Source organism: Hyaena hyaena, unplaced genomic scaffold (genome assembly GCF_003009895.1).
Source record: "Hyaena hyaena isolate Hyena2069 unplaced genomic scaffold, ASM300989v1 scaffold_257, whole genome shotgun sequence".
Lineage (NCBI taxonomy): Eukaryota > Metazoa > Chordata > Mammalia > Carnivora > Hyaenidae > Hyaena > Hyaena hyaena.
The window spans coordinates 190,643-217,758 of record NW_024080889.1 but is presented as its reverse complement, the minus strand read 5'-3'; the positions used below and the strand labels follow the sequence as shown (position 1 = coordinate 217,758).

The window sequence follows — 27,116 nt, the reverse complement described above, 5'->3', positions numbered from 1 at the left end:
TTTCAAGCTCAAAATGCACTTGCTAAATGTTTTATCTGTTTCCACACTCAATCTTATTCATTTCAACTAAAATTCTATCCAACATAATTAAAGTAGTTTTAGGAAAGTAGATTAAAAATAAAGAAAATGAGGCAAATGGTTAAACTAATTACAGACCTATTTTTCTATTTTCCATTCCAGAAATGAAACTAAAGTTCTGCTAAATAGGCCCAGCAAAAGTAAATCTGCTGGGAGCACTGGTTCAACAAACTTTATTGAACAAATACCTGTATGTTAGGTTAAATCCAGTGCTAACCCAAACATAAAACTACACAATGATTCCTACCCTCAAGATCACACCATTTCACACTAGATAGTATTTTATAGAAGAACCAATGCTTTCAAATAATTCTTTAAATTCATTCAAAATAAGGAAACCCAAAAAGAATCTGTAATAAAACAAATCTGTAGAAAACAAGCAAACAAATAAATAACACACTAAAAATATTAACAGACTGATACAGTTACCACTAGGTGTCACTCTGATATAAAGTTGTCGGCTGCCTTTAGGCTTGCTTTTATATACATTGTTGGGTCTTCCTGATAATAACCTGTAAAACTGCATCTTATTTATCATTTCTTTGCATTTTAACATGTATACATATACAGAAAAATTAGGATTTATCCAATTCCTTAATAACAGTAGGCTGGTCCATATTTTTAAGTTTTCCTGTGGTATTTTATTTTATTTTATTTTAAATTTTTTTAATGTTTTATTTATTTCTAGGAGAGAGAGAGAGAGATAGTTTGAGCAGGGGAGTGTCAGAGAGAGAGGGAGTCACAGACTGAAACAGGCTCCAGGCTCTGAGCTGGCAGTCAGCACAGAGCCCGACGCGGGGCTCGAACCCACGAACCACGAGATCACGACTTAAGCGAAAGTCGGACACTTAACCGACTAAGCCACCCAGGCGCCCCTGTGGTATTTTAATATACATACAAATCATACATATGCTCAGATACTGAGCCATTGATTTTCTCAGCAGGTATTGCTCTGTGCTAACCACTGTGCTTGGAGAATTTAAAGAAGAATAAGACCTACTCTCTGAGGAGTTTGAGAAGTTAACAGTCACAAGGAAAACCTGAAACACACAAAAAAGAATAAGATATTTTAAAATCCATTTTGAAAGTATATATGATATTTTATGGGATCATACAAGATAAATCAACTACTATGTCCATGCAGGTTAGGAAAGGCCCCATAAAGGAGAAGAAATATTTACATAGAATGTTAAAAGATGAGTATGAGTTTCCTAAAAAAACTAAAACAAGGAAGGGCAAATCAAACAGAATATAGGAAATAAGGAATCACTGAGAGATGGATAAGAAGATATATATTCTAGAAAAATCATTATAGGGCAACTATGTAAAATATAGACTAGAGGAATAAAGAAAATAGAGGTGATAAAAATAAAGGAAGGATTCAAATGATATCACTGTAAAACTAACAGAATTTAATCAATCAAATGCAGTGAAAGAGAAAAAGTCATCAAGTTCCAAATATCCTTGCATACAACTTCCACAGCGATGCACATCAACAAACTTAACAGTGAACACAGAGAAGATATGTGACATGATTTTTTGACTGGCATGCAATTCATAATAGAAGAATAACCATAATCCAGAACAAATAAAAAACTGCAATAGTTAGGAGAAGCACGACAAAGTGTGTATTGTACAATAACAATATTTTGAATTTATTTTGAATCACATTTCATTTATAATATATTTGTAACTATTTTAATTTTATTTCTTTTTAAACAGAATGATTAATTGACTCTTTCTACTCTACCATAGTTGGGCACAAGTCCATTTTTAAAGTGAATTATAAAGTCAACAGTTTTAGCAAATGTGATCTCTGGAAATTCTATCATGTTTTTATAACAAAATTTTGACTTACTTTCATAGATTATTCTCTAAATTACGATAGAATCAAAGTGTAACATTAACATATATGATCCAGACAAGCCAGCATTTCTGATCACCATCTTTGAAATAAGTATATATTTCACTAAGAATATAATAACTGAATTGAAAAGGTCACCACTAAAAGGGCACAACAGCCTTGATAAACCAGAAGAAAGAATATGTGAAGTTGAAAACAAGTCATTTGAAATTACACAGTCAGTAAAATAAAGACATTAAAAATTTTTTTAAAGGTGGGGGGCGCCTGCGTGACTCAGTCAGTTAAGCATCCGACTTTGGCTCAGGTCATGATCTCACAGTCTGTGGGTTCAAGCTCCATGTCAGGCTCTGTGCTGACAGCCCAGACAGAGCCTGGAGCCTGCTTCAGATTTGGTGTCTCCCTCTCTCTCTGCCCCTCTCCCACTCGCTCTCTGTTTCCGTCTCTCAAAATAAAATAAAGACATTAAAAAAGAAAGAAAAAAGAAAAAAAAAAAGGAAATCACCCAGTCAGAAGGGAAACAAGAAAAATGAAAAGAGAAAGAATGAAAAAAGCCTAGAGGACTTACGGGAAACCATTAAAGGACCAACATATGAATTTATGGGAGTGGCAAAAACTAAGACAAAGGGTCAGAAGGCTTATTTGACGAAATAATGGCTGAACACTTCCCAAATCTGGGGAAGGAAATAGACTTGCAGATTCATAAAGCATAAAACATCCAAAAAAGAATAAATCCTAAAAAGTCCATACCAAAAAACATTAAAATCAAATTGTCAAATTAAAGGACAAAAAGAAATTTGAAAGCAATAAGTGAAAAGCTCACCACATAAAAGGAGCTGACCCCAGTGTCAACAGATTTCTCAAATGAAACTTTGCAGGCCAGAGGGAATAGAAAAATATACTAAAAGTGCTGAAAGAAAAAAGCTGCCAAATAAGAATACTGTATTTCCAGCAAAACCATTCTTCATATATTAAGGAGAAATAAAGACTTTTCCCAGATAAACAAAAGCTGAGAAAGTTCAACACTGGACTTGCCTTTTAAGAAATGCTAAAGAGAGTATTCCAGTTGTAACAAAAGGATACTACTAGATAGCAACACAGGAGTATAAAGCTCACTGTTAATGGTAAATATATAGACACTACAAAACACTCTACACAAGCACAGAATACTGTAATAATGGTGATTAATAACTTATATTCTGATACAGAAGTTAAAAGAAAAAAGTATACAAAATATAAGATGATAATGGTACTTAACACGCAAAGATGTAATTTGTGACATCAATAACAAAGGGAGAGAATAAAGAATAGTTTTATACATGACTTAAATTGTCAGGTTAAAATAGACTATTAAAAATATAAGATGTCTTATATAAGCTCCATGATAACTACAAAGAAAACAGATACAGAAAATACAAAGGAAACAGTTACAGAAGATACAGAAAAGAAAATGGGGAACAGGATCAAAGATTGACACTACAAAAAAAATCAACAAACACAAAGGAAGACAACAAGAGAGAGAAAGAGGGAACAAAAGCTATAAAACAAAGGATATAATCAACAAAATGGCAACAGTAAAGTCCTTCTTATTAGTGGTTAGCTTAAATGTAAATGGATAAAACTCCCCAAACAAAACACACAGACTAGTTGGATTAAAAAAACAAAACTCAACTATATGGTATCTATAAGAGATTCACTTCAGATTCATGGACACATGGAATGAACGGGAAAGGGTGGAAAAAAATTCTATGCAGATTGTAACCAAAAGAGAGCATTGTGGCCATACTAACATCAGACTAAAAAGACTTTAATTCAAAAACTGTCACAAGAGAGATAGGACATTATATGATAAAAGAGTCAATTCACATATAGGAAGATGTAATAACTATACACATATGTACTCAACATCAAAGCACCCAATATAATATGAAACAATGACAGAACTGAGAGGAGAAATAAACAACCACACATTAATAGTAGGGGATTTCAATAATGGATAAAATTTCTACACAGAAGGTCAATAAAGAAACATAGGGCTTTAACACTGTAAACCAAATGGAGCTAACAGGCATATACAAAACATTACACTGAACAGCAGCAAAATTCCAAGTACAAGTGGAGCATTCTTCAGGGCAGATGACATGTTAGGTTATAAATGAATCTTAATAAATTTAAGAAGAAAGAAGCAGAAGGAAAACTGCTACTGAGTTTTAGTTTCATTATACTGTGACAGGAAAACATTCTTGGCATGACTTCAATCTTCTTATATCTGTTAAGACTTGTTTGTGACCTAACATGTCATCTATCCTGGAAAATTCACAGATACATGGAAATTAAATAACTTATGCCTGCACAACCAAAAGATCAAGGAAAAAAAATCATAAGAAAATTTAGAAAATATTTTGAAACAAATGAAAACAAAAACAGAACATACCAAAACTTTGGGGATGCAGGAAAAGCAGTACTAGGATAGGTTGATAGTAAATGCCTACATTAAAAAAGAAGAAAGATCTAATAAACAACTTAATTTTATACCTCAAATAACTATAAAAAGTGGAACAAGCTAAGCCGAAAGTTAAAAGAAGGGAGGAAATAATAAAGGTTAGAGCAGAAACGAAAAGAGAATAGAAAAACAATTTTTAAAAAATCAGTAAAACTAAGAGTTGAGGCTTGAAAAGATCAATAAAAAAACCAAACTTTTACCCTAGACTAAGAAAAAAAAAGAAAGAGTCAAGTAAAACCAAAAAGGAAAAAGGAGACATTACAACTGATATCGCAGAGGTAAATATAGAGACTACTATTATATGCCAGCAAATGGGATAGCCTAGTAAAATCAGTGAATTCATAGAAACATATAACCTACAAGGACTGAATCATAAAGAAATAGGAGATCTAAACAAATCAATAATTAATAAAGAGTAATCAGTAATTTAAAAAAATCAGTAACTAGTAAAGAGTAATAAAAAAAAATCAAAATCAGGGCACCTGGGTGGCTCAGTCAGTGAAGCATCCGACTTCAGCTCAGGTCATGATCTCACAGCTTGCGGTTTCAAGCTCCACAATGGGCTCTGTGCTGACAGCTCAGAGCCTGGAGCCTGCTTCAGATTTTGTGTTTCCATCTCTCTCTGCCCCTCCCCTGCTTGCTCTCTCCCTCTTTCTCAAAAATAAACATTAAAAGAAAAAAAAATTTTTTTAAATCAGTAATCAAAAACCAACAAAGAAAAATTCAGCACCAGATGGTTTCACTGGAGAATTCTAACAAACATCTAAAGAAAAATTAGTGTCACTCTTTCTCAAACTTGTCCCAAAACTAAAAGCAGAAAGAACACTTCCAAATTCATTTTATGAAGACATTACCCTGATGCCAAAGCCAGACAAACACACTACAAGAGCAAGAACAAAAACTATTACCCAATATCCCTGATGAATACAGATGCAAAAATCTTCAACAAAATATTAGAAAACAAAATTCAACAGCACATTAGAAAGATCATGCACCATAATCAAATGAATTATGCATCTGATACAAGGATGGTTCGATATAGAGAAATCAATGTGATAAATATCATATTAATAGCATGAAGGAAAAAAATTACAAGATCATCTTTAAAAATGCAGAAAAAGCATTTACAAAATTCACCAACATTTCATAATGAAAATACTCAAACTAGAAACAGAAAAAAATTTACTGCAACATAATAAACGCCATATATGAAACATCCACAGCTAATATCATACTGAATGGTGAAAATTAAAAATTTTTTCCTCTAAAGATCATGAACAATGCAAGAATGCCTACTGTTGCCACTTCTATACAACATAGTATCTGAAGTCCTAGCCTGAGTAATTAAGCAATAAGAAGAAATAAAAGGGTTCCAAATCAGAAAGCGAGAATTAAATTACCTATGTTTCCAGATGATCTTATGTGTGGAAAACCCTAAAGATATTATTTAAAAAACAAAAACAAAAACAAAAACCTGTTAGACCTAATAAACAAATCTGACAATGTTGCAGGAATACAAAATTTACATACAAAAACTAGTTATATTTCTATACACTAACAACAAATAATCTAAAAAGAAAACTAACAAAACGATCTCATTTACAATAGCATCAAAACGAATAAAATACACAGGAATAAAAACCAAGGAGGCAAAAGACTTGTGCACAATGAAAACTACAAAACAATGCTAAAAGAAAGTAAAGAAGAAACAAATGGGGGCGCCTGGGTGGCTTAGTCGGTTAAGTGTCCAACTTTCACTTAGGTCCTGATCTCGCGGTTCGTGGGTTCGAGCCCCGCATCGGGCTCTGTGCTGACTGCCAGCTCAGAGCCTGGAGCCTATTTCAGAGTCTGTGTCTCCCTCTCTCTCTGACCCTCCCCTGCTCACGCTGTCTCTCTCTCTCTCTCCTAGAAATAAATAAAAATATTAAAAAAAAAAAAAAACTAACTCAAAATAGGGAGGGAGGCAGGCATGGGCTAAATGGGTGATGAATATTAAGGAGGGCACTCATTGTGCTGAGCATTTAGTATTTATGTAAATGATGAACCACTAAATTCTACCCCTGAAATAAATTATTACACTATAAGTTAACTATCTGGAATTTAAATAAAATTTTGAAAAAAAATAAAGACTTAAACATAAGATCTGAAACTATAAAACTCATAGAAGAAAATATAAAGCAAAAGCTTCATTACCATTAGTCTCGGCAATGATTTCATGGATATAACACAGAAGCACAGACCACAAAAATAAAAATAGACAATCGAGATTAGATTAAACAAAAAAGTTTCTGTGCAGCCAAGGAATCAATGAATAAAATGGCAACCTACAGAACTGGAGAAAATATCTCCAAACCATATATCTGAGAAGGGGTTAATATTCAAAATATATAAAGAAATCCTACAATTCAACAGCAAACAAATAATAACCTGATTTAATCATGGGCAAGGACTTGAATATGCATTTCTCCAAAGAAAACATACAAATTACCAACAGGTATATGAGAAGATGCTCAACATCACTAATCACCATGGAAATCCCAACCAAAACCACAAATGAGATATCTCTTCATACCTGTTAAGATGGCCACTATAAAACAAAAACAAAACAGAAAATAGCAAGTGTTGACAAGGATATGGAGAAATTGCAACGCTTGTTCATTATGGGAGTGTAAAATGGTGTAGCCATTATGAACAACGGTGTAGCCATTATTTAAAAAATATGAACATTCCCCTCAAAATTAAAAATAGAACCATACATGATCCAGCAATCACACTTTTGGGTATTTATCCAAAAGAATTAAAAGCAAAAACTTGAGAGATATTTGCAATCTCTTATAGCATTATTCCAAATATCCAAGAGGTGAAAACAACCTAAATGTTCATAGATGGGTGAATGGATAAAGAAAATGTAGAATATACACACAATGGAATATACTTCATCATTATAAAAAGAGGAAAATCCTGTAATTTGCTACAACATAGATGAAACCTGAATATATCATACTAAGTGAAATAAGCCAGACAGAATGACAAACACCGTAGGATTCCACTTATAGGATATATTTAAAGTATTTAAACTCATCTAAGCAGAAAGTTGAATGATGGTTGCCAGGGGCCAGCAGAAAGAGAAAATGGGGAGTTGCCATTCAATGGATACAAAGTTTCAATTATACAAGATGAAAAAGTTCTAGAGATCTGCTATACAACAATGTACATATAGTTAACAAAACTATATTGTACATTTAAAAATTTAAGAGAATAGATATATCATATGCTTTCTTTTACCACAATTTGGGGAGAGTGGGAGACTGGGAAGGAATGTATAGGAGAATATTGGGGGTATGGGAATGAGCAGGGGAAGAAAAAGATGGACTAGAAAAGACATCTGGGGAGGAGGTATATATATAAAGGAACTAATAACCTATTCAAGGAACTGAAACAAGCCCATAAAAACTTAGGCATGGTGAACAAGGACAAAAGCGGTAACAGATGAAAACTTGAAATGGAACAGGGGCCTGATCAAGCAGGGACTTTACAGGCCATGGTAAAAAGATTTTAATTTTATCCTAAACCAATGGGAAGTCTCTAAATGGCTTTAAGTACAGGAATAACAATGTAATTAGTATTTGAGAATGATCAATCTTTCAACAGTTTAGCTTTTTCTCTGTAGTGTACCTCAATTAATAAAATTAAATAAAATTAGGAAAGATCTCCCTAAAAAAGAGCAAAGGCAAAATTTCAGAAAGATCTAGAATTTAGATTTTAAGCAAAACTACATTAATGGGTCAAATAATCTGAACCAAACACGAATTCAACACAGTTTCTCTGTAGAAATTTGGTAAAATCTGTCTAACAATGGGAGGCATACACTTTAAGTTTCCTTTGAAAAGCTGACAGGGAGAAGGGTATTATGTTTTATTTCTGATTTCTCATTAACCATAACATTAAAAATGAATGAATTTCAGCTATAGAGTCCGATACACAATATACTTACAGTTTGATTAACAATATACTTACAGTTTGATTTGCATCTGCGCTAGAAGAGCATCTTATACCATTTCATATAAGTGGGACAAAAAAATTATTCTCAAATTTGCCTCAATATCAACACATTATTTAAAATATGCAGCATAATTATATGTATGGAAAATATCAGTCTCAATTTGCTGTCTCTCCTTTCTTATCGGCAGTCAACTCAAAAGAAAAGAATATAAATGAAATATTTACCTAAGAAATTATTTATGAAGGCTTTATGTTAGGAAAAACCTTACCAACAGTACAGCTGTCTTCAAGTACCACATCAACATTTCTGTCTCTGTACTCAACCCTGAAGTCCAGCATCCGAGGTTGCCTTTCTACAATTTGCCTAGATGGCATTACAGGTCGAAATGCTGAGGAAGAAGCGGGAGCGGGAGCTGAAGTTGGGTGACTTGTTGGATCAAATGCAGGTCCTGGTATGGCCTCACCTCCATAGTCACTGAAATATTGACATAAAAAGGATTATCATCAACCAAATCATTACAGATTACCACTAAGGATCCATTTCCATACTTGGCTTGTGTTGGTCTTCCTATCTTACACTTTACTTCCTCCATAGAATCTTTTCTAGTGACTGAAGGCCACATTACTCTCCCTCCCATCCTTGCCTTTCTATGTCTATTAACAGTATCATACATATCATTTAGGACTTAATCAGCACTTAATCATTTATTATGTTGTTAACAATGTTAGTAAACTAACTCTACTTTCCACAAAACTATTTCAGAACTTTACCATCCTTAAATTTCCATTCTCCTTAATGCATTCCTCAGTCTTTTTCAAAAAATTTTTAAGTTTATTTATTTTGAGAGAGACAGAGACAGCACGAGCTGGGGAGACACAGAGAGGGAGAGAGAGAAACCCAGGCAGGTTCTGTGCTGCCAGAGCAGAGCCGGACATGGGGCTCAAACCGTGAGATCAGAACCTAAGCCAAAACCAAGAGTCAGACACAACTGAGCCACCCAGGTGTCCCACACTCCTCAATCTTAGAAGATGACTTTTTTCCCTACTTTGCAGAGAAAACAGATGCACGCCATCAAGAGGAAATTCCCTTACCCTTTTGACATCAAATCCACAAACTAACCTGCATATGTACTCTCTTTTTTCTTTTAAACAGAGGAGACATCATTCTATCTATACAAAATCTAAAACCATCTTCTACTAGCTTTACATTATGGATTATGTTTTTCCTTTCTAGTATCTTCAAAATCTCCTTCTCCTCTGGATTCTTCTCAGTAACATTTAAACATGTTCAAGTCTTAAAAATAAAATCTTTGCTCTAACTTAATAGTTAGCTTATTTGTAAAATGAGAAAATTAATTACATTTGTAGGGATTAAATCAGGTAAACAAATTAAAAGCTTAGCACAATGCCTGGTGTCTATTAAGATCTCAAACCTCAAACTCCATTTATCCAAAGTTTAACTCCTTAATGTTTCCCCAAGCCTGATCCTCCTTCCATTGTTCCTCAAAATAGCTACCCAAGCCAGAAACACCTGGTATTATCCTTGACACCTTCTTTTCTCTCAACCACCATACCTAACCAGTCCTTTCAATTTTACCTCCTAAATATCTTTTAGTTAAATCATCCACCTTTCCCCTCTGAAGCTGACACCCTAGTGCAGGCCACAAGCACGTCATGTATGGTCTGATGCAAAAGCCTCCTAATGTCTCTCTATGTACCCCTCGCTACCCTGCATATCACCATTAGAATGAAATTAAAGACAGAAATGTCTTCAGATCACTTTTATTCAGTACTCCCCTCTGTTCTTTACACAGAGTTAAAGAGGCATATAAGTCCCTGTCCGATTCAAATCCTATCTACCTTCCCATCCTTAGCTTGTACTAAGCTATCTCCCTCTCTCTAATCTAACAGCCACAACAGCCTTTCATTTCTTCTTTCTTACCTTGATCCTTCCCATTTCATGGGGGAACAGAGACTAGTCCTTCTAAGAATATTCTTCTCATCTCATCCCTATATTCCATCCTTCTTCTAGCTAATTATATTCCATACATCATATCTCAGATTAAATGTTTTTCAACTCAGAGCATGTTTCACTACCTCAGACTGGTTCTAATTCCTCACTGCCACCAATTATAATTTGTATCAATCATCTGACATTTAAGACCCCAGAGAATATAAGTTCCACAAGGGCAAGGTTCCTATTTGTTTTTCTAATGGCCATATTATCTGCCCAGAGCTCAAGAATCTATAGAGAAGGTACTTAAATATTTAACAAACTAATGAGCAAAGGAATAATTATTAAATGATTTGGTTTTTTACCAAATCACTTAATTTATCAAATATAGTCACTTTTTTCCCCATTTCTGGGAGGAATAGGGAAGAAGGGAATATAAGGAATGCTTCCATTGAAACAACATTATGTATATATGTTCCTCCACTGCCAAAACCACAAGCTCACACACTCTATTCTAAAACATCCTTTTTCTCACCCTAAATTTAGAGAAAAACAATGGATTGGGACCCTGAACAGGAACAACAAGAATGACCAAAAACACACAATTAAGCACTATTCATAGAAGTCAGAAAAAAATATGTACACTTACTTCACACTATTGCTTTGATTAGTGTTTACCAAATTTATATTACAAAATGATTTAGTGAGTTGTGATCAGTCTTTTAAAGAACAGGATAGGAAACAAATTATCAGCACGTGGCACTTAACAGTTAGGACCAAGTATTGGTTCCTAAAATTTTTGATTCTGATATTTGCATATGTGTGTTTTGGATTCCAAGCATTCTTCATCATAGGTCATGGCCAAAAAAGTGTGAAAATGACTAGCTTAGACCTCAGGGTTTAGATACTCTAGAAATCACTGATTCAAATACAAAACCCAACATTCTCTCCCAGCTGTTAAACTCAAGCAAAGTAATCTTAGAAGGAAGACATGGAAAAGAAATGACCAAAGCAGGAAATACTACAACCATTGGAATTCAAATTGAGTTCCTAAGTATCTATGAACAGAATGTGTGAAATGATACTTAATATCTCTACATTTTGTCACAACTTCTCAGAACCTCAGAAAAATAGCTAAAGTTAATAGGCTGGTCACTGATTGTTTTCTTAACTCCAAATTCATTCTTCTTTTAAATACTTTTTTTAATGTTTATTTTTGAGAGAGAATGTGAGCAGGGGAGGGACAGAGCCAGAGGGAGACAAAGAATCCAAAATAGGCTCCATGCTGTCAGCGTAAAGCCCAACATGGGGCTCAAATTCCCAAACCATGAGATCATGACTAAGCTGAAACCAAGAGTCGCGAAGTTCAACCAACTGAGCTACCCTGGCATTCCCAAATTTTTTCTTCTATAGTCTATTCTGTGATGCCTGGGCTAGCATTCTCCAAAATTCTATTTATTTTGGCATATGTTTCCCTAATAGATTCTGCATATAGGGGATACCAAAGAGAGATTATTTGTGACGACAGGAGGAAAGACTTCCTTCCTCCTGTTTACATATATTTCTGTCAGTACCACACTGTAGCCTTCAGTCTCCTGCTTTTTTCAGCATTCATATAACCAACTTCCTGACATCTCTTCAGACACCAGGAACAGCTAAACAGTATGCATGCATTCTACAGCGGCCTGATCCTCACTTGCGTCTAAGGGGCTCCTCGGAGCTTCAAAGTTCTGTTAATCCTTTTGATTTAGACCTAAGAGTGATAACTTCCTGAAGCAGTTACTATACCTCAGTTTCTTCAATTTATTTTTTCACTCTTCCACACCTGTGTAACCAATCCTACATTAAACTCCCAATACATTGCTGAAATACCCATTTGTTTTTTGATAATGGAGGCATCACAGGAAACTGGATTCAGGAATTGGTTTGATTATGTCCTTGACCTTCAATACACTGCTGAGCTCCTTGCCAATGGAAAATGAGATACTAGTGATCCAAGTCATGCATTGGTATAATAATTAAATTATCACTTATAGTTCATTATGATCACATACCTATTAAAACAAGTATCTAAGGGGACCAAATGACTATTTCACTTGGTCATTATGATAGTAATAATGACAATAAAGACTATGAGTTGGCTGCTTCTGATGCTAATGGAAAGTTTAAGAGAAGAAAATGACACACTTAGGGTTGTTAACTTTCAGTTCAAGCCATGATAACAAAGTTACAGAACTTCTGAAGTAGCACTTTCTTATTTCCTATAACCACAGGTATGTTCCTGCTGAGAATCACACACAAAACTTAATTTTGCAGCTTGCATAATTAGTGAAAGCTGAATATATACACTTTCTAAATCTCTTTTGTGAAAATTACAGCCTAGTTTTGAAAGGAGTGGGATCCTAAAATATGGAATGGGGATACCTAGATGAGTTCAGATGAAGGTTACAATCTTGAATCCATGGTGTCCTTCTGAACCTCTTTTGTAAGCAGAGACATGACTAAAGTTATCTTCCTCTTGTTGAAAACTAGTAATGCTTACTTGAAACCATTGCCTTGAAAAGGGATGCTTATTCTCAAAACCTACCCCCACCATTCCTTATTGTCACTAAAATCAAATCTAGGCATGCTTCAAGAAAGTAAGTACAGGGTCTTAACTGAGAAAAGGCTTATATCCAAAGATAATTATAAAATTTTGATCAATTATATCAGCAAAAACCTAGGGAACAGGCAAGGAAATGAATTTGAAGTGAATTTAATCAAAAGAGTTTTGATAGGGCCAACTATAACATGTTTCTTAACAGCTCTAAGTACCTCTAATAGTTTGCTTGTTGACTGAAACTTAAGTCCCAAAGGAGTCTACATTTAATGAAGATGAAATACCCAAACTTTGCTGGCAAAATGTAGAAGAAATTCAGATGCTTAGAAAAATAACAATGCTTAAGTGGATTTACCATGTACAGTCTGAACATACACATATCTTCCTACTACGTTATCCATGAGGTCCCAGAGGACATTGCACTAAAGTATTCAGAAATACATTTGTAAGGTTGTCTGCCTTCTTAAAAAATTATAGTGGCTGTCTTCTGTGCATTAGGAATGACATGAGGAGATGAAACTACTGAGTAAGTCTCTCTATTGGGTATGAATGAGATGCCAGACTGTTGAGGTCAAATGGGAGAACTTAGTAAGGAAAAGGTGGGAACAATTATGTTAACAGACAACATAGACAACATGTGGCAATCAGAAGATTTCAAACTCCAGAGATCTTCAGATACATTTAACTGAACATGATTATTTCTAAGGAACAAAATTAAAAGTCAGCCAACTAAAATATTGCTTTATCTAAAAACATGAGAAACCTTAGACCTGGTAGCCAAAAACCTAATTCCATAACCACAGAGGAGAGTCATAGTCACTCTCAGTTTCCAAACACAAGTTGTTTCACAGATATAAAGTCCCTGATCCCCACAAAGACAATGCAACAGGGCCACACATATCTATTGTAAAATTTTCTCTAAGACTTTACCTAAGAGACCTCAGCCTTTAACTAGACTGTCTGTGTGCCAATAAAAGTAAAACACCTAAATCTTTAGGGGATTACTAGATGCTAACTCTAAACTGATACTAATTCCTAGGGATATAAATGTGGAAGATAATGATGGTAAGTGAAATTTTGGCCCAAGTCCACTCATACTATGTTCAAACAATCTGTCAACCCACCCTGCAATTTCTCTCTAGATTCTGAATGTATAATTGAAAGAGACACCTTCAGTAACTGGTAGACATCCCTCACTGGTTTCCCAATTCATGGAGTTAGGGTTACTACGTAGGAAGGGATAACAGAAGGCAACTGATCTTCTTCTCTATATTAATTTGCTATTACGAAGACAAGCATTTTACTTTTACTCAGCAGGGTAAATAACATACCTTCACTGCCTTTTCCAAAAGATTATGCCCACTCTCTCTAGCGTAACAATCTAGTCTGGAGAGATCTTGATCACCTAGGCATTCCACAAAACAACACTATGTTGATAACAATGTGAGCTGATCCTAAAGAGCAAGAGTAGCAAGTACTTAGATGCTTTGATAAGACACATGCATGATACAAATCAGAAGATACATGCCACAAAAATGTAGGGTCCCACCACCTTGGTGAAGATTCTGGGGTCCAGTGGTCAGAAACAAGCCAGGGTAAAAGGCAGTTGCTGTATCTTGCACTTCCCATCACTAATAAGAGATAACAAAGTTAACAGAGGTGGAGAAGATTTGGACTGGGAAAAGAAAAGAAGGTTGTGTATACAAGCTCACACCAACCAAAAACAAACAGCTGAAGCAGAATAGCCCACAAACAAAGGGTAGTGAAAGAAAAGCCTCCCAGTGGTGAGAACTTCATATTGTACCACAAGTTGACCTTTCATTTAGAAAGAGAGATTGCCTGAGATACAAATCTATTTTGAATCACAGGCAATAGATTATAGGTTGGCCAGCTAATCAAGACTTGGAAAGAATAAAAGAAATATTAGGTGACAAGAAAGTTTGGGGGAAATTTATGAAAATGGATCTTTTAGAATGGACAAAATGTGAATATGTTTTTGAAGGGAATGTTGCCTATAGGCTATCCACTGGGAAAAAAGGCTCTTAGTGTGGCATAAGATAACAATGTTCTATTGATGTCAGTCAGCTTTTTTCCCTTACTACCCTAGCACTGTTCAATACATTAATATATAATGTAGTCATGCCAAAAGGAGTGGAGGTTAGACAGAGGCACAATATCCACTTCCCCTTACCAAGTCTGAATCTGGCTATGGAAACTACTGAGTGTCTAAACTGCGACCAACAGAGACTAATACTGAGCCCCTAATATGGCATCATTCCTTGGAAATCTTTTAATGGATCATGGAGGAGGAACAATCAGTTCTCACTTAAAAAGACACTTTTCTGGATACAAAACTGACTTCCTGATGGTAATGTTTTTGCCAGTACCAATATTCATGTATTGAAGAAATGCCTTATTGATCTATGGCTTCCCATATAACACTGGTTCTAACCAAGGAACTCATTTCACAGCAAAAGAAGTGTAGTGCTGGTATCATTCATATATACTGTTACCCTGAAGCACCTAGCTTGTCAGAACAGTGGAACAGCCTGCTGAAGACAGTTATGGCACAGGTTGGGAGGCAACAAACTCAAAGCTTGGGACGAGTGTGTATGCTTCATATCAGTGACCAAAACTGTGATGTTTCTCATACTACCAGAAAGCATGGGTATGAGAATTAAGGAGTGGTAGTGGTTCTTTTTATTATGCCTAACAACTTAACAGAATTTTTGTTTCCTGCTAATTTGGGTTCTGGTGGTTCACAGATCACAGTTCCTAAAAATGTAATGTTTCCACAATGCTTTCATAGAATTAGAACCTGAGAATGCCACCTGGCAGTTTTGAACTCCTCAAACTATTCAATCAACTAGCAAATGAAGGGATACTAAGTTAGGTGAGAGGTCCTGATTACCAAGAAAAAACTGGGTTGCTGCTCTACAATGGACTATTTTCTGGTCTTCTCTAGTTATCTTCAATGAGTTAAACAATAGACAAAGAAACATACAGTATATCTGCCTGGGTCAGAAACTAAATAGGAGTTAACAAATACCATCCACTTAGTCAATGAGGAAAATTACACTACTGGTTCATAACATTTTTAGAAAACAGGGGCACATGGGTAGCTCAGCTGGTTAAACGTCCGATTTCAGCTCAGGAAATCTTGCAGTCTGTGAATTTGAGCCCTGTGTCGGCCTCTGTGCTTACAGCTCAGAGCCTGGGACCTGCTTCAGATTCTATGTCTTCGTCTCTCTCTGCCCCTTCCCTGCTCACACTGTCTCCCTATCTCTCAAAAATAAACAAACATTAAAATTTTTTTTAATTTTTAGAAAACATAGCATGTGCTGTCTACTAACATGAGTAATACATTAGCACTTCCTTTTTTTTTTTTTTAAATAGTTTATTGTCAAATTAGTTTCCACATAACACTCAGTGCTCATCCCCACAAGTGTCCTCCTCCATGCCCATCACCCCNGTTTATTGTCAAATTAGTTTCCACATAACACTCAGTGCTCATCCCCACAAGTGTCCTCCTCCATGCCCATCACCCCCCTCCCCCCCACATCCATCATTCAAGAGTCTCTCATGGTTTGCCTCTCTCCCTTTCCCCCACCATTTCTGCCCTTCTTCTCCCCCTTGTTCCTCCGGCAAGTTCCTCCTAATCCTCCTATACGATTAGCACTTCCTTCTAACAACAACTGCCTGCAAAAATAATGTTTAAAAAGGTTCTGGACAATATGCTAAATACATAATATATTATACCAAGATGTAGTAAATAAACACGCACACATTTGATGTTTTATGACTGAACTGTTTACATGTATGATGGCATAAGTTACATAGTTGTAAACATATTGTATTAATAGTATATTGTCTACTGAAATAAGCCTTGGAGGATAAGGCAGAACACTTGCTTATATTCCTGACTCTATCAACATCATGCTATATCATCTGGGCCAAGTCATTTCATGCCTTATCCTACCTATAAAATAAGGGATAGTAACATCAGCCTTTACTTGCTTACAACTAAAAAAGTAACTGCAAAAACAAAGCTGTGGGAGAAAGACCTTACACACATGTAATAAATTCCAACTTTTTTACCAAAAGGAAAAAATCTTAAAACAAAAGGTGTGATATGTCTAGTTTACTGACCTTGAATAGGGCTGAGTGGTACCAAAGAAAAAGCATGGCTTTTAAAATGAGACAATCCAGACTTCACCTACTACACTTGGGACCTTGAGTAAATTTATGTCAACTCTCTAACCTTCAGTTTCCTGATCTATGAAATATGAACATTTACCTCTTTAGGGGTATAGTAAGTATTAAATGATTTAATATATGTCAATTACCTGACACAGTTTCTTTGCCTTAAACTTTATGGGTACATTAAAAACTGTATTCCCACTTTTGAAATCATACAAAACTCTAATTTCAAGAAAAGCTATAAAGCATAGGGATTGGGCTGTTCTCCTTCCAAAAGCAATTCATATTAAAAAATATTTTTGGTAGCTCTTTCCTATGTTGAGGTATGAACTGGCAAGAGTCAGCTGTATTCACAGACTATATTCAACTTTACTACAAAAGTCAAATATACAAAACAAAAATCCTTTTAACTACCTACATATACCATTCCTACTACTGTGTCTTCCACTTTCAGTGTTAAGCGATGAGAAACTAACATTTTCTTTTTCTTTGGTCAGTAGATAAACAAGAGGAATTTTCAGTTATGTCAAGTCCACACTGATTTCAAAGCTAGAGAATAAGATTAGGAAGGAAAAGAGTTGAACACTATTACTAGATACAACTGATATTAATGTGTGCACATGAGTCATTCCTTTAACAAGCAAACGAAACTAAACAAAAACGCACTCTGATGAAAGTTAAACCCCAAATATTACAGCAACTTTATCAGAAATCAATTTAGTGCTGTATCTCTCTACTGATAAATTGTATTAAGTAAAAACTATCATCTTTGACAGGAGAAGCAAAACAATGCTTCCAGGGATGAGGGAATTTCTACAGTTCACCCACAGTGAAATACTGTCAATTTTAAGACATATCCAATATGTACTCAGAACCCAGCAGCTGAATCCACAAGGGTTTAGCAAGCAAAAATTTTGGCACTAAAAGTGGAATAACATTTACTCAAGAATAAAACTGGAGCCATAGTCAGCAGTCTAAATTTTTTAAATCAAGAAAAAAAAAATCATGAAGGAAGTTCCTGTCATTAGAGCTGGTTTGCTTTCTAGACAAGGGTTTCAATAAAATTGAATACTTTTGAACCAAAAAAGAAAAAGAAAAAAAGGAAAGAAAAGAAGAAAAGAGCAAACAAAAAAACTTTGGTACAGATTCTGGAAATCAGCCACATTTACTCTGGATAAAACTCTAACAATTTTTTGTTTGTGTTTTTTTGTTTGTTTGGTTTGGTTTTGGTTTTTTGTTGGGGAATAGGTCTGTTAATCACTAAGGGTAGTACCAGTACCAAACAAAATTTGCTTCCTTTCTAAATATACACAGTCTCCTATAAAGTACAGCACATTTTGCAATTCATGGTGAATTTCTTGATGGTTTTGCAACAGCACTTTTCTTTCTCTTCAAAACAACCTCATTCCTAGTCTGCTGTTTCTGTTTGCCTCATCTGCACTTAGCAGATCATGCTTCAGTGACTTAGAAATCCCAGCCACCAAAATTCAAGCCAAAGTCTGAATTGGGGGTTGGGGGGGAGGGTCAGGAATCAAGTAATTAAACTACACTTGGAAAGGAGAATGGTTTTACCTCCTATGACTTTCTAAGTGTCCTCTTCTAATCCAAACCAGAGTCTCCAATTTTAAGGAAAGAAAATTTAAGAAAAGTTATTTCTAATTTAAGGAATTATTTTGTAACTTAGAGTTCTCTTGGCATCATCCTCCAATTTTACCTTCCGGCAATGACACAAAACCATGAAGACCATTCCACATGTTAACAATGGATTCTTCAGAAGAAATAGTTCAGTGCTCTGGGAAGTTTCATCAATTAAGAACTTACTCAAATTGTTACAAGTTATCATACACTTAATTTAGAAACCAAAAGTGAGGGGGGAAAAGAATGCAATAGTAAGGTTGGAGACAAAGGCTGAATTGGTAGATAATAACCATGCTTTACAGCTACTGAGATTCAGTTCTTTCCATTTTATGAATTAGAAGATGGCCTTGAAAAGCTTTCTTTCTTTCTTTTTTTAAATTTATTTTAGAGACAGAAAAAGACAGAGGGAGAGAGAAGGAGGGACAGAAAGAGGGAGGGAGAGTATGCACACAAGAAGGGGAGAGGGGCAGAGGAAAAGAGTGAGAGGCCAAGCAGGCTCCACGCTCAGTGTAGAACCTGACACATAGCTCAATCCCACAACCCTGGGATGACATGAGCTGAAATCAGCATTCAGACACTCAACTGACTGAGCCACCCAGGCACCCAAAAAGCTTTCTTAAAAATAAAATAAAACCACCTTTAAAAATAGTACCACCCATTCTGAAATAACATAATACCGTTAAAAGCTGAAGACTTTAGGAAACTCATATAATAAAAATGTCTGAAAGAACAGTAACAATATTAATGAATTTCTACACCAAAGAATGCTGTATCAAATGTTCTATCAAAAAGTGAAACAAAAAGATTAACAATCATCTCTTTTTGCTTTGCTAAATTCTCATCCTACCATTAAGCACCTTATAACATACCTTTGTAGAATGCCATTTTCCTGGGGTATTACACCATTGATAGCTGCCTGCAAACAAAAAACAGAGAAGCCCATTTAACAAAAAAAAAAAAAAAAAAACAAAAACAGAAAAAAACAAAAACAAAAACAGAAAAATGCTCAGAGATGGGGTGGGGTGAAGAAGACTACAGGAAAATAAGTATACTTTGGAAAATGAAATGCAAACAAAATACTAAATGTTTCCCTAATAATACAAAGTATTCTCTAAAATTTTCTCTACTTGCTATAATAAAACCGTATTTTAAGAAAAAAAGGCATTTGACATATAGTATACCTACATCTTGAATCATAAAAAGCTTAGTTCCACAGTCTTCATTCAAGCAAAACACCCACAAAAACTAATGTTTAAGAATGTCAGAACAAGTAAAATCAGTACCTTACAGTAATATTTTTAACATTATTTCCTTCTTCAGATTAAGAAGTGATATAAAATCACAAATGAAAAATTCCAATAAGAATTTTAAATTTAGCTCAGAAATTAAATTCATTCTTTCATGTTATAATTATTAATCTTCATAAAAAGACCATCTAGAAGGAAAAAAATGTAGAGGCATGATTTCTTTGATAAACAATACCACAACTGAACCAGATTACAAAAGGAAACAGGAGCATCACTGGGAAGTTTCCATAAAACATTCCTGAAGTTGGTCTCTGCTAACAAGTCACCAATTACTCAGAACATAGCACAGATGTGACATGATACGGTTTTTTTTGCAGACTACTAAGCAAGCAGGCTGCTACATCCTGGATTGTCACTACAGGGTAATAGAGAAGATTCCCTGGAGAAAAGAACTTTGCCTTTCCAACTCTGCCTCTGCATCATAACAACTTCTTCCCTCTCCATGCCCATCCAAATCCACATCAAAATGAAAAAACAAAAAACTAACACTTCAATACTTTATTAGCTGCCTGAAAATCAACTCCCAAAAGGAGTTAGTGTATTTGGTGAAACATTAACTTAAATATTTGCCAGAAGTGGGACAAGTTTATAACGTTATTCTGTTGAATGGAAACAGAGTAGAGTGTAAGGTGCTTACTATAAATTTTGAGAGTTATAATGCTCCACTGGCGAAAAGGAAGGAAGGAAATGAGGGAGGGAGGGGGCAAGGAGGCAGGGAGGGAGGGAGGAACGAACGAACGAACAAACGAGAAAGAAAGAAATCCACAGATTAATACAGACAGTGGATTCCATAGAACCCTGACGACTCTGGAGGCTCATAAATCCCTTGAATCAAACATGCTAAAATGGGTTTTCAAAGCCACAAATGCAATGGAAGTATCTCTGTCTACAGCCAGGTCAATTATCCCTTTTCTTTTGACAGCAATGATTCCATGTACAAATATCTTCTTTGCTAAAAATTAGAAAATAGTAAGAGAATTTTCTGTGCTTTTGGAAAAGAAACAAAATACCAGAGTTCGGAAAGACTGTTCAAATTTTCTCTCAGGAATGCCAAGGTGTAATGGAAAGAATATTAAGGATTTATAAAGTCAAAAATTTGAATCTAGACTTTCCCACTTATTAATTTTATGACTTTAATATGTTCTATAATTGCTGAACCTCTTTGAGCCTCATCTTTATAATCTTTATAATCCTATACCCTGAGGCAAACTGGGCCTTTTTGTTCCTCAAGAGCATCAAGTTCCTCTAATTCTTAGGTCTTTAGAAGATACTATGTCTGTATGAAATGCCCTTTCCTCATTTCTTGTCTGGCTAAATCTTAATGACAAAATTTGTTAGATATACTTTTTCAAAGAACACTTCTTTGGTCAACCCCCTATCTATATAGGTTTATGCTCACATAGAACCCTGTGCTTTTCCTTCATAGTAATTGATAATTACTTATTTGGTGGTTGTTTTATGTCTGCCTTTCTCAATAAGGTGTAAGCTGTGTGAAAGACAAGACAATAACAATTTTATTCACTACTTCATCCCAGTTGCCTAGCACAGTGCAGGCACTAAATGGTACTCAATACTTATCTGTTAAATTAAGGATGCTAGGGAATACAAAGAAAAAAAAAAAGCCACAAAGCCAAGTGACCAAAGCTCAGAAAGCTTCCTAGATGAAACAACGTCTCAACTAAGACTGAAGGATAAGTGAAAGCAGCAAGAAGGGGTAGGGGCAACACTGTCCAGAAGGAACAGTGACACACCTCCACTTTCTTTCTTCTAAGATCTTAGAACGTTTTAAATAATGTATTTGCTCTTGGATAGGAAGTTGGTCCCTGATTCCAGCCTTATGTACATAATAAATTCTGTACATAAGTATGTAAAATGTAATCCAGAGTGAAGGTACAATAAAAGTATAATTTGCTAAAGGCATAAGAATAGGTAAAGAGATTTTTGTGAGGATTAAGAAAAGTTTCAGAAAAGAGATGGCACTTAATCTGGACACTGAACAATGAGTAGATACAGAAGCAAAGGAAAATCTCAGAGGAGTTCAATTTTGAACAGTTAACTTTGAAGTGACAGTAGGATATCATTTGTTCAGTTAAAAAGTATGTAATTAATTGCCAACTACACTACAAGCTCTGTGCTAGGCAATGGAGATATACTAATGAACATAACATAGCTGGCGTTCTAACAGCAACAAAAATATATTCAATAATTAATTTTACTATAAGCAGTTCAGGTTAATATCCAAATGGAGACCAAAAGTAACTCAAAAATTCAGAGCTAGGTTAATTAAAGCAATATATGTTTAAAGGCAAATAAAAGAAGCTCTAAAAATATTTTAATTCCCTCTCCCTATAAGCTTTCTTCTTTGGTGAAGAGAAGTGACAGAAAGTATTGGGGAATTCATACATGTAAGAAAAAGACAAGAAAAGGCTGATGACAAAAATTAAAGTAGAACAGTTAGATATAAGGGGGGAAAAACCATGAATATGTCACAGAGGGAGCAAAGAAGGTACTGTACAGAAGGATTAGACAAAACTAAAAAATGTGAAAATAGTCTAATATTATCAGGCCTAAGAAGAGATTATTAGGCTTATTTTTTAAGTTTTAGTAAAAATTAGACTATAAAAGGCTAAAAAATACATGGGAAATAAAGTATAACTCTTGAAACTGATTAAAGTATAAAAATAGGAATATTAGTATAATACTCATTATTCTCAGTATAATACACTTTAGTTACTAACAAACCACCATTTTTCCAGGCTGCAATGATTACATCAGCATAGCAATATCATCAACTCCATTCTTATCTGCAGCCTTCTCAGCTGGCTAATCTCCAAATTACTGATTGCAGATAATTAAAACTAAATATTTAATACATTTAAGTTACAAGAATTATAAACAAATAGAAAAAAGCTATTTAAAATTTTATGAAAATAGAATAAGCACATTTTATTATATATATAATCCTGAATATTAGTTGACAGAATTGAGTATAGGCAACTCTACATATTTCATATGTTTGGAAAGCCTGTGAACCAGGATAATTATTATTAACACTGGCTTTGTTGTGTCCATTATCCATTTCTCCATCTCCTGAACATACTTAATATACAGAAAAATACTTTATATAATTAGTACACTTGGGTTCAATTTGAAATTATTACTCTATGGTATGTCAGATTCAAATATTTTCAAAATAACTAAAAAAATAAACATTGGGTCCACAAAGTACAGTACTAGTATTTTAGCATTCACAACTCTGATCTTTCCATCAAGTGAATTCTTCGAACAAACAGGGACTTTCCCTCCTCCAATCATACTGATCCTTTATACAGAATATCCTCTTTTCCACCAGTTCAAATTTGTTCATTCTTTTATTCACTGAGCACAGTGTTTTAGGGCTGGAGAAAATATAAAAATGACGAGACACGTTCCTACCAGGACAGGCAGTTATAGAAACAACTAATTGTAAAGCAATGTGAAAGGCAATATGGGATCATGAAGGAAGGAATGCCTATTGCTGCCTAATGGAGTTGAAGACCTAGATGTGAATCATTTTCTTCAAGAAAATTTAACTGACTCACACTACCTTTTTCTCAATGAGTTTCTTTTTTTTTTAAGTTTTCACTTAAATTCTAGAGAACATACAGGGTCAAATTAGCTTCAGGTGTACAATTCAGTGATTCAACACTTACAACACCGGTGCTCATCACAACTGCACTCCTTAATCCCCATCACCTATTTAACCCATCCTCTGACCCACCTCCCCTCTGGTAACCATCAGTTTGTTCTCCATAGTTAAAAGTCTGCTTCTTGGTTTGCTTTAAAAGTCTCCATGATTTTTCCACTGTGTTGTACTTACACAGCACTCATGCATCTTATTCATTCATTTGATATTTCATTCATTTATTCCAAATTAACCATCCAACAAATATTTAACTAATCATCTGGAACTATTCTGAGTACTGAGAAAACAACAAAAATAGATATAAGTGCCCACACTAAACTGATAAAATCATCCTCCTCTCATGATTTCGCCGAGTAGAGCCAATGAGAAGTTCTCTAAGAGACCACCATTCTACAGCTATGAATTGTAGAATTTTCACCTTTTATCTTGTATTGGGGGGAAAGGGGTAACACTTTGTGTCTCCTCTACTCTCAATAATACTCCACTACAAACAACACTACTTCACCTGACACCAGATGTGTGGGTTTTCTACGCATCAAGCAATTCTCTAACACCAGCTAAGTGTTCTATAATTTAACTCAATTCTGACACTACCTACCTGGAGATAGCATCAGATCCCACCAGTTAAAGGCTCAGGCCCATCAGATGACCCCCTCTTCAGATGCTAATCACAAAGTCCAGACTGTTACTTGTGCTTCTGACCTACCTGCTATATAGCAGAGGTTCCGACAAACCTCTCTTCAATTGAATTAATTTGATAGAGCGACTCAAAGAATTCAGGAAAACATTTTACTTATTAATTTACTAGCTTATTATAAAAGGATATAATTCAAGAAAAGCCAGATGGAAGAGATGTCTAAGGAAAGGGATGTGGGAAGGCATGTAGGGCTTCCATGCTCTCTCTAGGCACACTCTCCCTCCACATATCTTCATGTACTCCTCAACCTGGAAGCTTCCCAACCTGTATTATTGGGAGAATTTTTATGGAAGCTTCAATTATGTAGGCATGATCAATCACTAATTCAATCTCCAGTCCTTCTCCCCTTCCTGGCAGATGGGAGTAGGACTGATAGTTCCAAGCTTCTAATCATGGTTTGGTCTTTCTGGTGACCAGGCCCCATCTTAAAACTATCCAGGAGCCCAAAAGTCTCCTCATTAGAACAAAGGACACTTCTATCACCTAGGAAATTCCAAAGGATTTAGGAGCTCTATGGTTAGGAACTAAGGTAAAAAATGAAATAGTAGAACAAAAGATGCCACTAGTATTATTCCTATCTCTTAAGAAATTACAAGGGTTTTAGAAGCTCTGTGTTAGGAACTGAAGGACAGAGACCAATATATTTTTTTCTATTACTTCACAGACCTCATTAGTATTCTGTTAATCAAGGAGCTAGAATAAAAAAAAAAATCCATTTGGGGATGAAAACTTTCCCAGCTACAGAAGTAAGAGGCCAAAGAAACAAAAGTAGATTTAAATGTCCACACTAAATTGTAAAGTTCTAAAGAAAGAATATAAGATAATGGTGGGTAGCCAATGAGGCCTCAAAAAAGATGCTCAACACCATTTTCTTCCTCTTCCTTTCTGGGCAAAAAGTCCTTTTTTCCTCACAAATAATTATCTAATTTTCTGCAAATTTCTGTTACAGACGGTTTCCAACAATGGACTATATTTAAATTCTAAATATTCTTTCAAATTCCTACTTTCCAAATAGTTCCTCACCATGATAACTCTTCTTCAAGTACTCTATTGTATGACTCAAACGCTGATGACTCTTCCTTCCATTCATTATAAACTTCAATAGAGGAATATGTAAAATACTATATGAAGGCAAAGGCAAAACAGTGGAAGTAATTTGAATGTCAGGAAAAAGCTGGGAAGAAGGGGTGATATTTGAACCAAATGTTAAAGCAGAGCTCTTCTAGGGGGAGTAAGAGCACTCAGGGAGCAAAAAAAAAATTTTTTCTGTAAGTCCGTTCAGGAAGTGGAAACTAGTTTTCTGTGGCTTCAGCAAAGGTTTGGGTCAGGAAGCAGTGAGGAGCCAGTTGGAAAGGTAAGTAAGAGGTAGATTATGAGAAGCAGTATAAATACAGGCATTAAAAAGTTTTACTTAACCTGAAGATAATGGGCAGGCAACTGCTGCAACTGAAATTTGCCCTTCAGGAACATCATTTGGTCAGCACTGTGAAACACGAATTGAAAAGAGAAAATTGTTGAGAATGATGCCCAGGCTTCTGGCGTGGGTAACTGAGTAGACTGTTCCTGCTCCAGTCCTTCCATCATCACAAGTGGCAAGCAATTCTAAAGATTCTGTTACTCAAGTCAAAAATCATATAGTCCTCAATTCCTTACTCTCACATTCCACATCTGACCTATGAGAAATTCTTTATTCTACCTCCAAAATGCATAATCTTCTCTATGACAACCCTATTTAAACCATAATCTCGTCTCTAGACTGGTATTTCAGTGGTTTCCAAACTGGTCTCCCTGCTTCTGTCTTTGCCCCACTTCCTTGCTGCCTGTTCACACAGAAATCAACATGATGCTTACAAACGTCAAGTCAAATAAAACCCTTCCCATACTCTAACGCCTTCCCATACCAACAGAATGAAACTCAGTGACTGTATTCTGACCTTGTAAGACTACATTAGCTGGCTCCAGCTCCTTCTCTAACATCATCTTCTTCCACTATCCCTGAGGTTCACTTACTCTAGTTGCTCTGATTTCCTTACAATTCTTGAACAAGTATGCTCCCACATCAAACAACCCCTTATACTTATTCTTCCTTTTGCCTACAATGCTCTTTAAATATCCACATAGCTCACTCCTGCATTCAGTAAGATTTCTACTCAAAGGTCATCTCAGAGAGACTTTCCCTAACCATTCTACCTAAAAGAGAACCCCTTAGCCATAACACTCTACCTAATAAATTGTTTGTCTTTTTGTTTGTTATCTGTCTTCCCCCACCATGATGTGAGATCTAAATGACTTTATTTGTTCACTGATGTGTCCTCAACACCAACAACAATGCCTGGACCCTAGGTGGTATGAGTTAACATATACTGAATACATGAATGAACATGTATTCATGAACTCAATAACATGAGCAAAGTGACAGGCTGGTGAGGATAGGGAGATTTGAGGTCTTCGGTTTTAGGTATGTTGATTTTGAAGTACACTTAAAACATTCATATAGAAATGTCTTGAGGGCACCGGAGTGCCTAAGTTGGTTGAGTGCCCAACCTCGGCTCAGTTCATGATCTCACAGTTTGTGAGTTCGAGCCCTGAATC

General features: G+C 35.3%; 1 protein-coding gene across 4 annotated transcripts in view; it reads right to left on the bottom strand.

The window, feature by feature from the left end:
* Window positions 1–27,116, bottom strand: part of FAF1 (Fas associated factor 1) — a 451,681-nt gene that overhangs the window by 299,475 nt on the left and 125,090 nt on the right. For 2 of the 4 annotated variants that reach the window (XM_039245398.1, XM_039245400.1), the window contains 2 exons: window positions 19,705–19,751; window positions 8,714–8,919 (listed from right to left, as the gene is read on the bottom strand). In XM_039245398.1, the coding sequence (XP_039101329.1) occupies window positions 8,714–8,919; window positions 19,705–19,751 (253 nt within the window). Of the gene's footprint in view, window positions 1–8,713; window positions 8,920–19,704; window positions 19,752–25,940; window positions 26,008–27,116 lie in introns of all 4 variants that reach the window. The other 2 variants (XM_039245401.1, XM_039245402.1) reach the window with 2 other exon arrangements.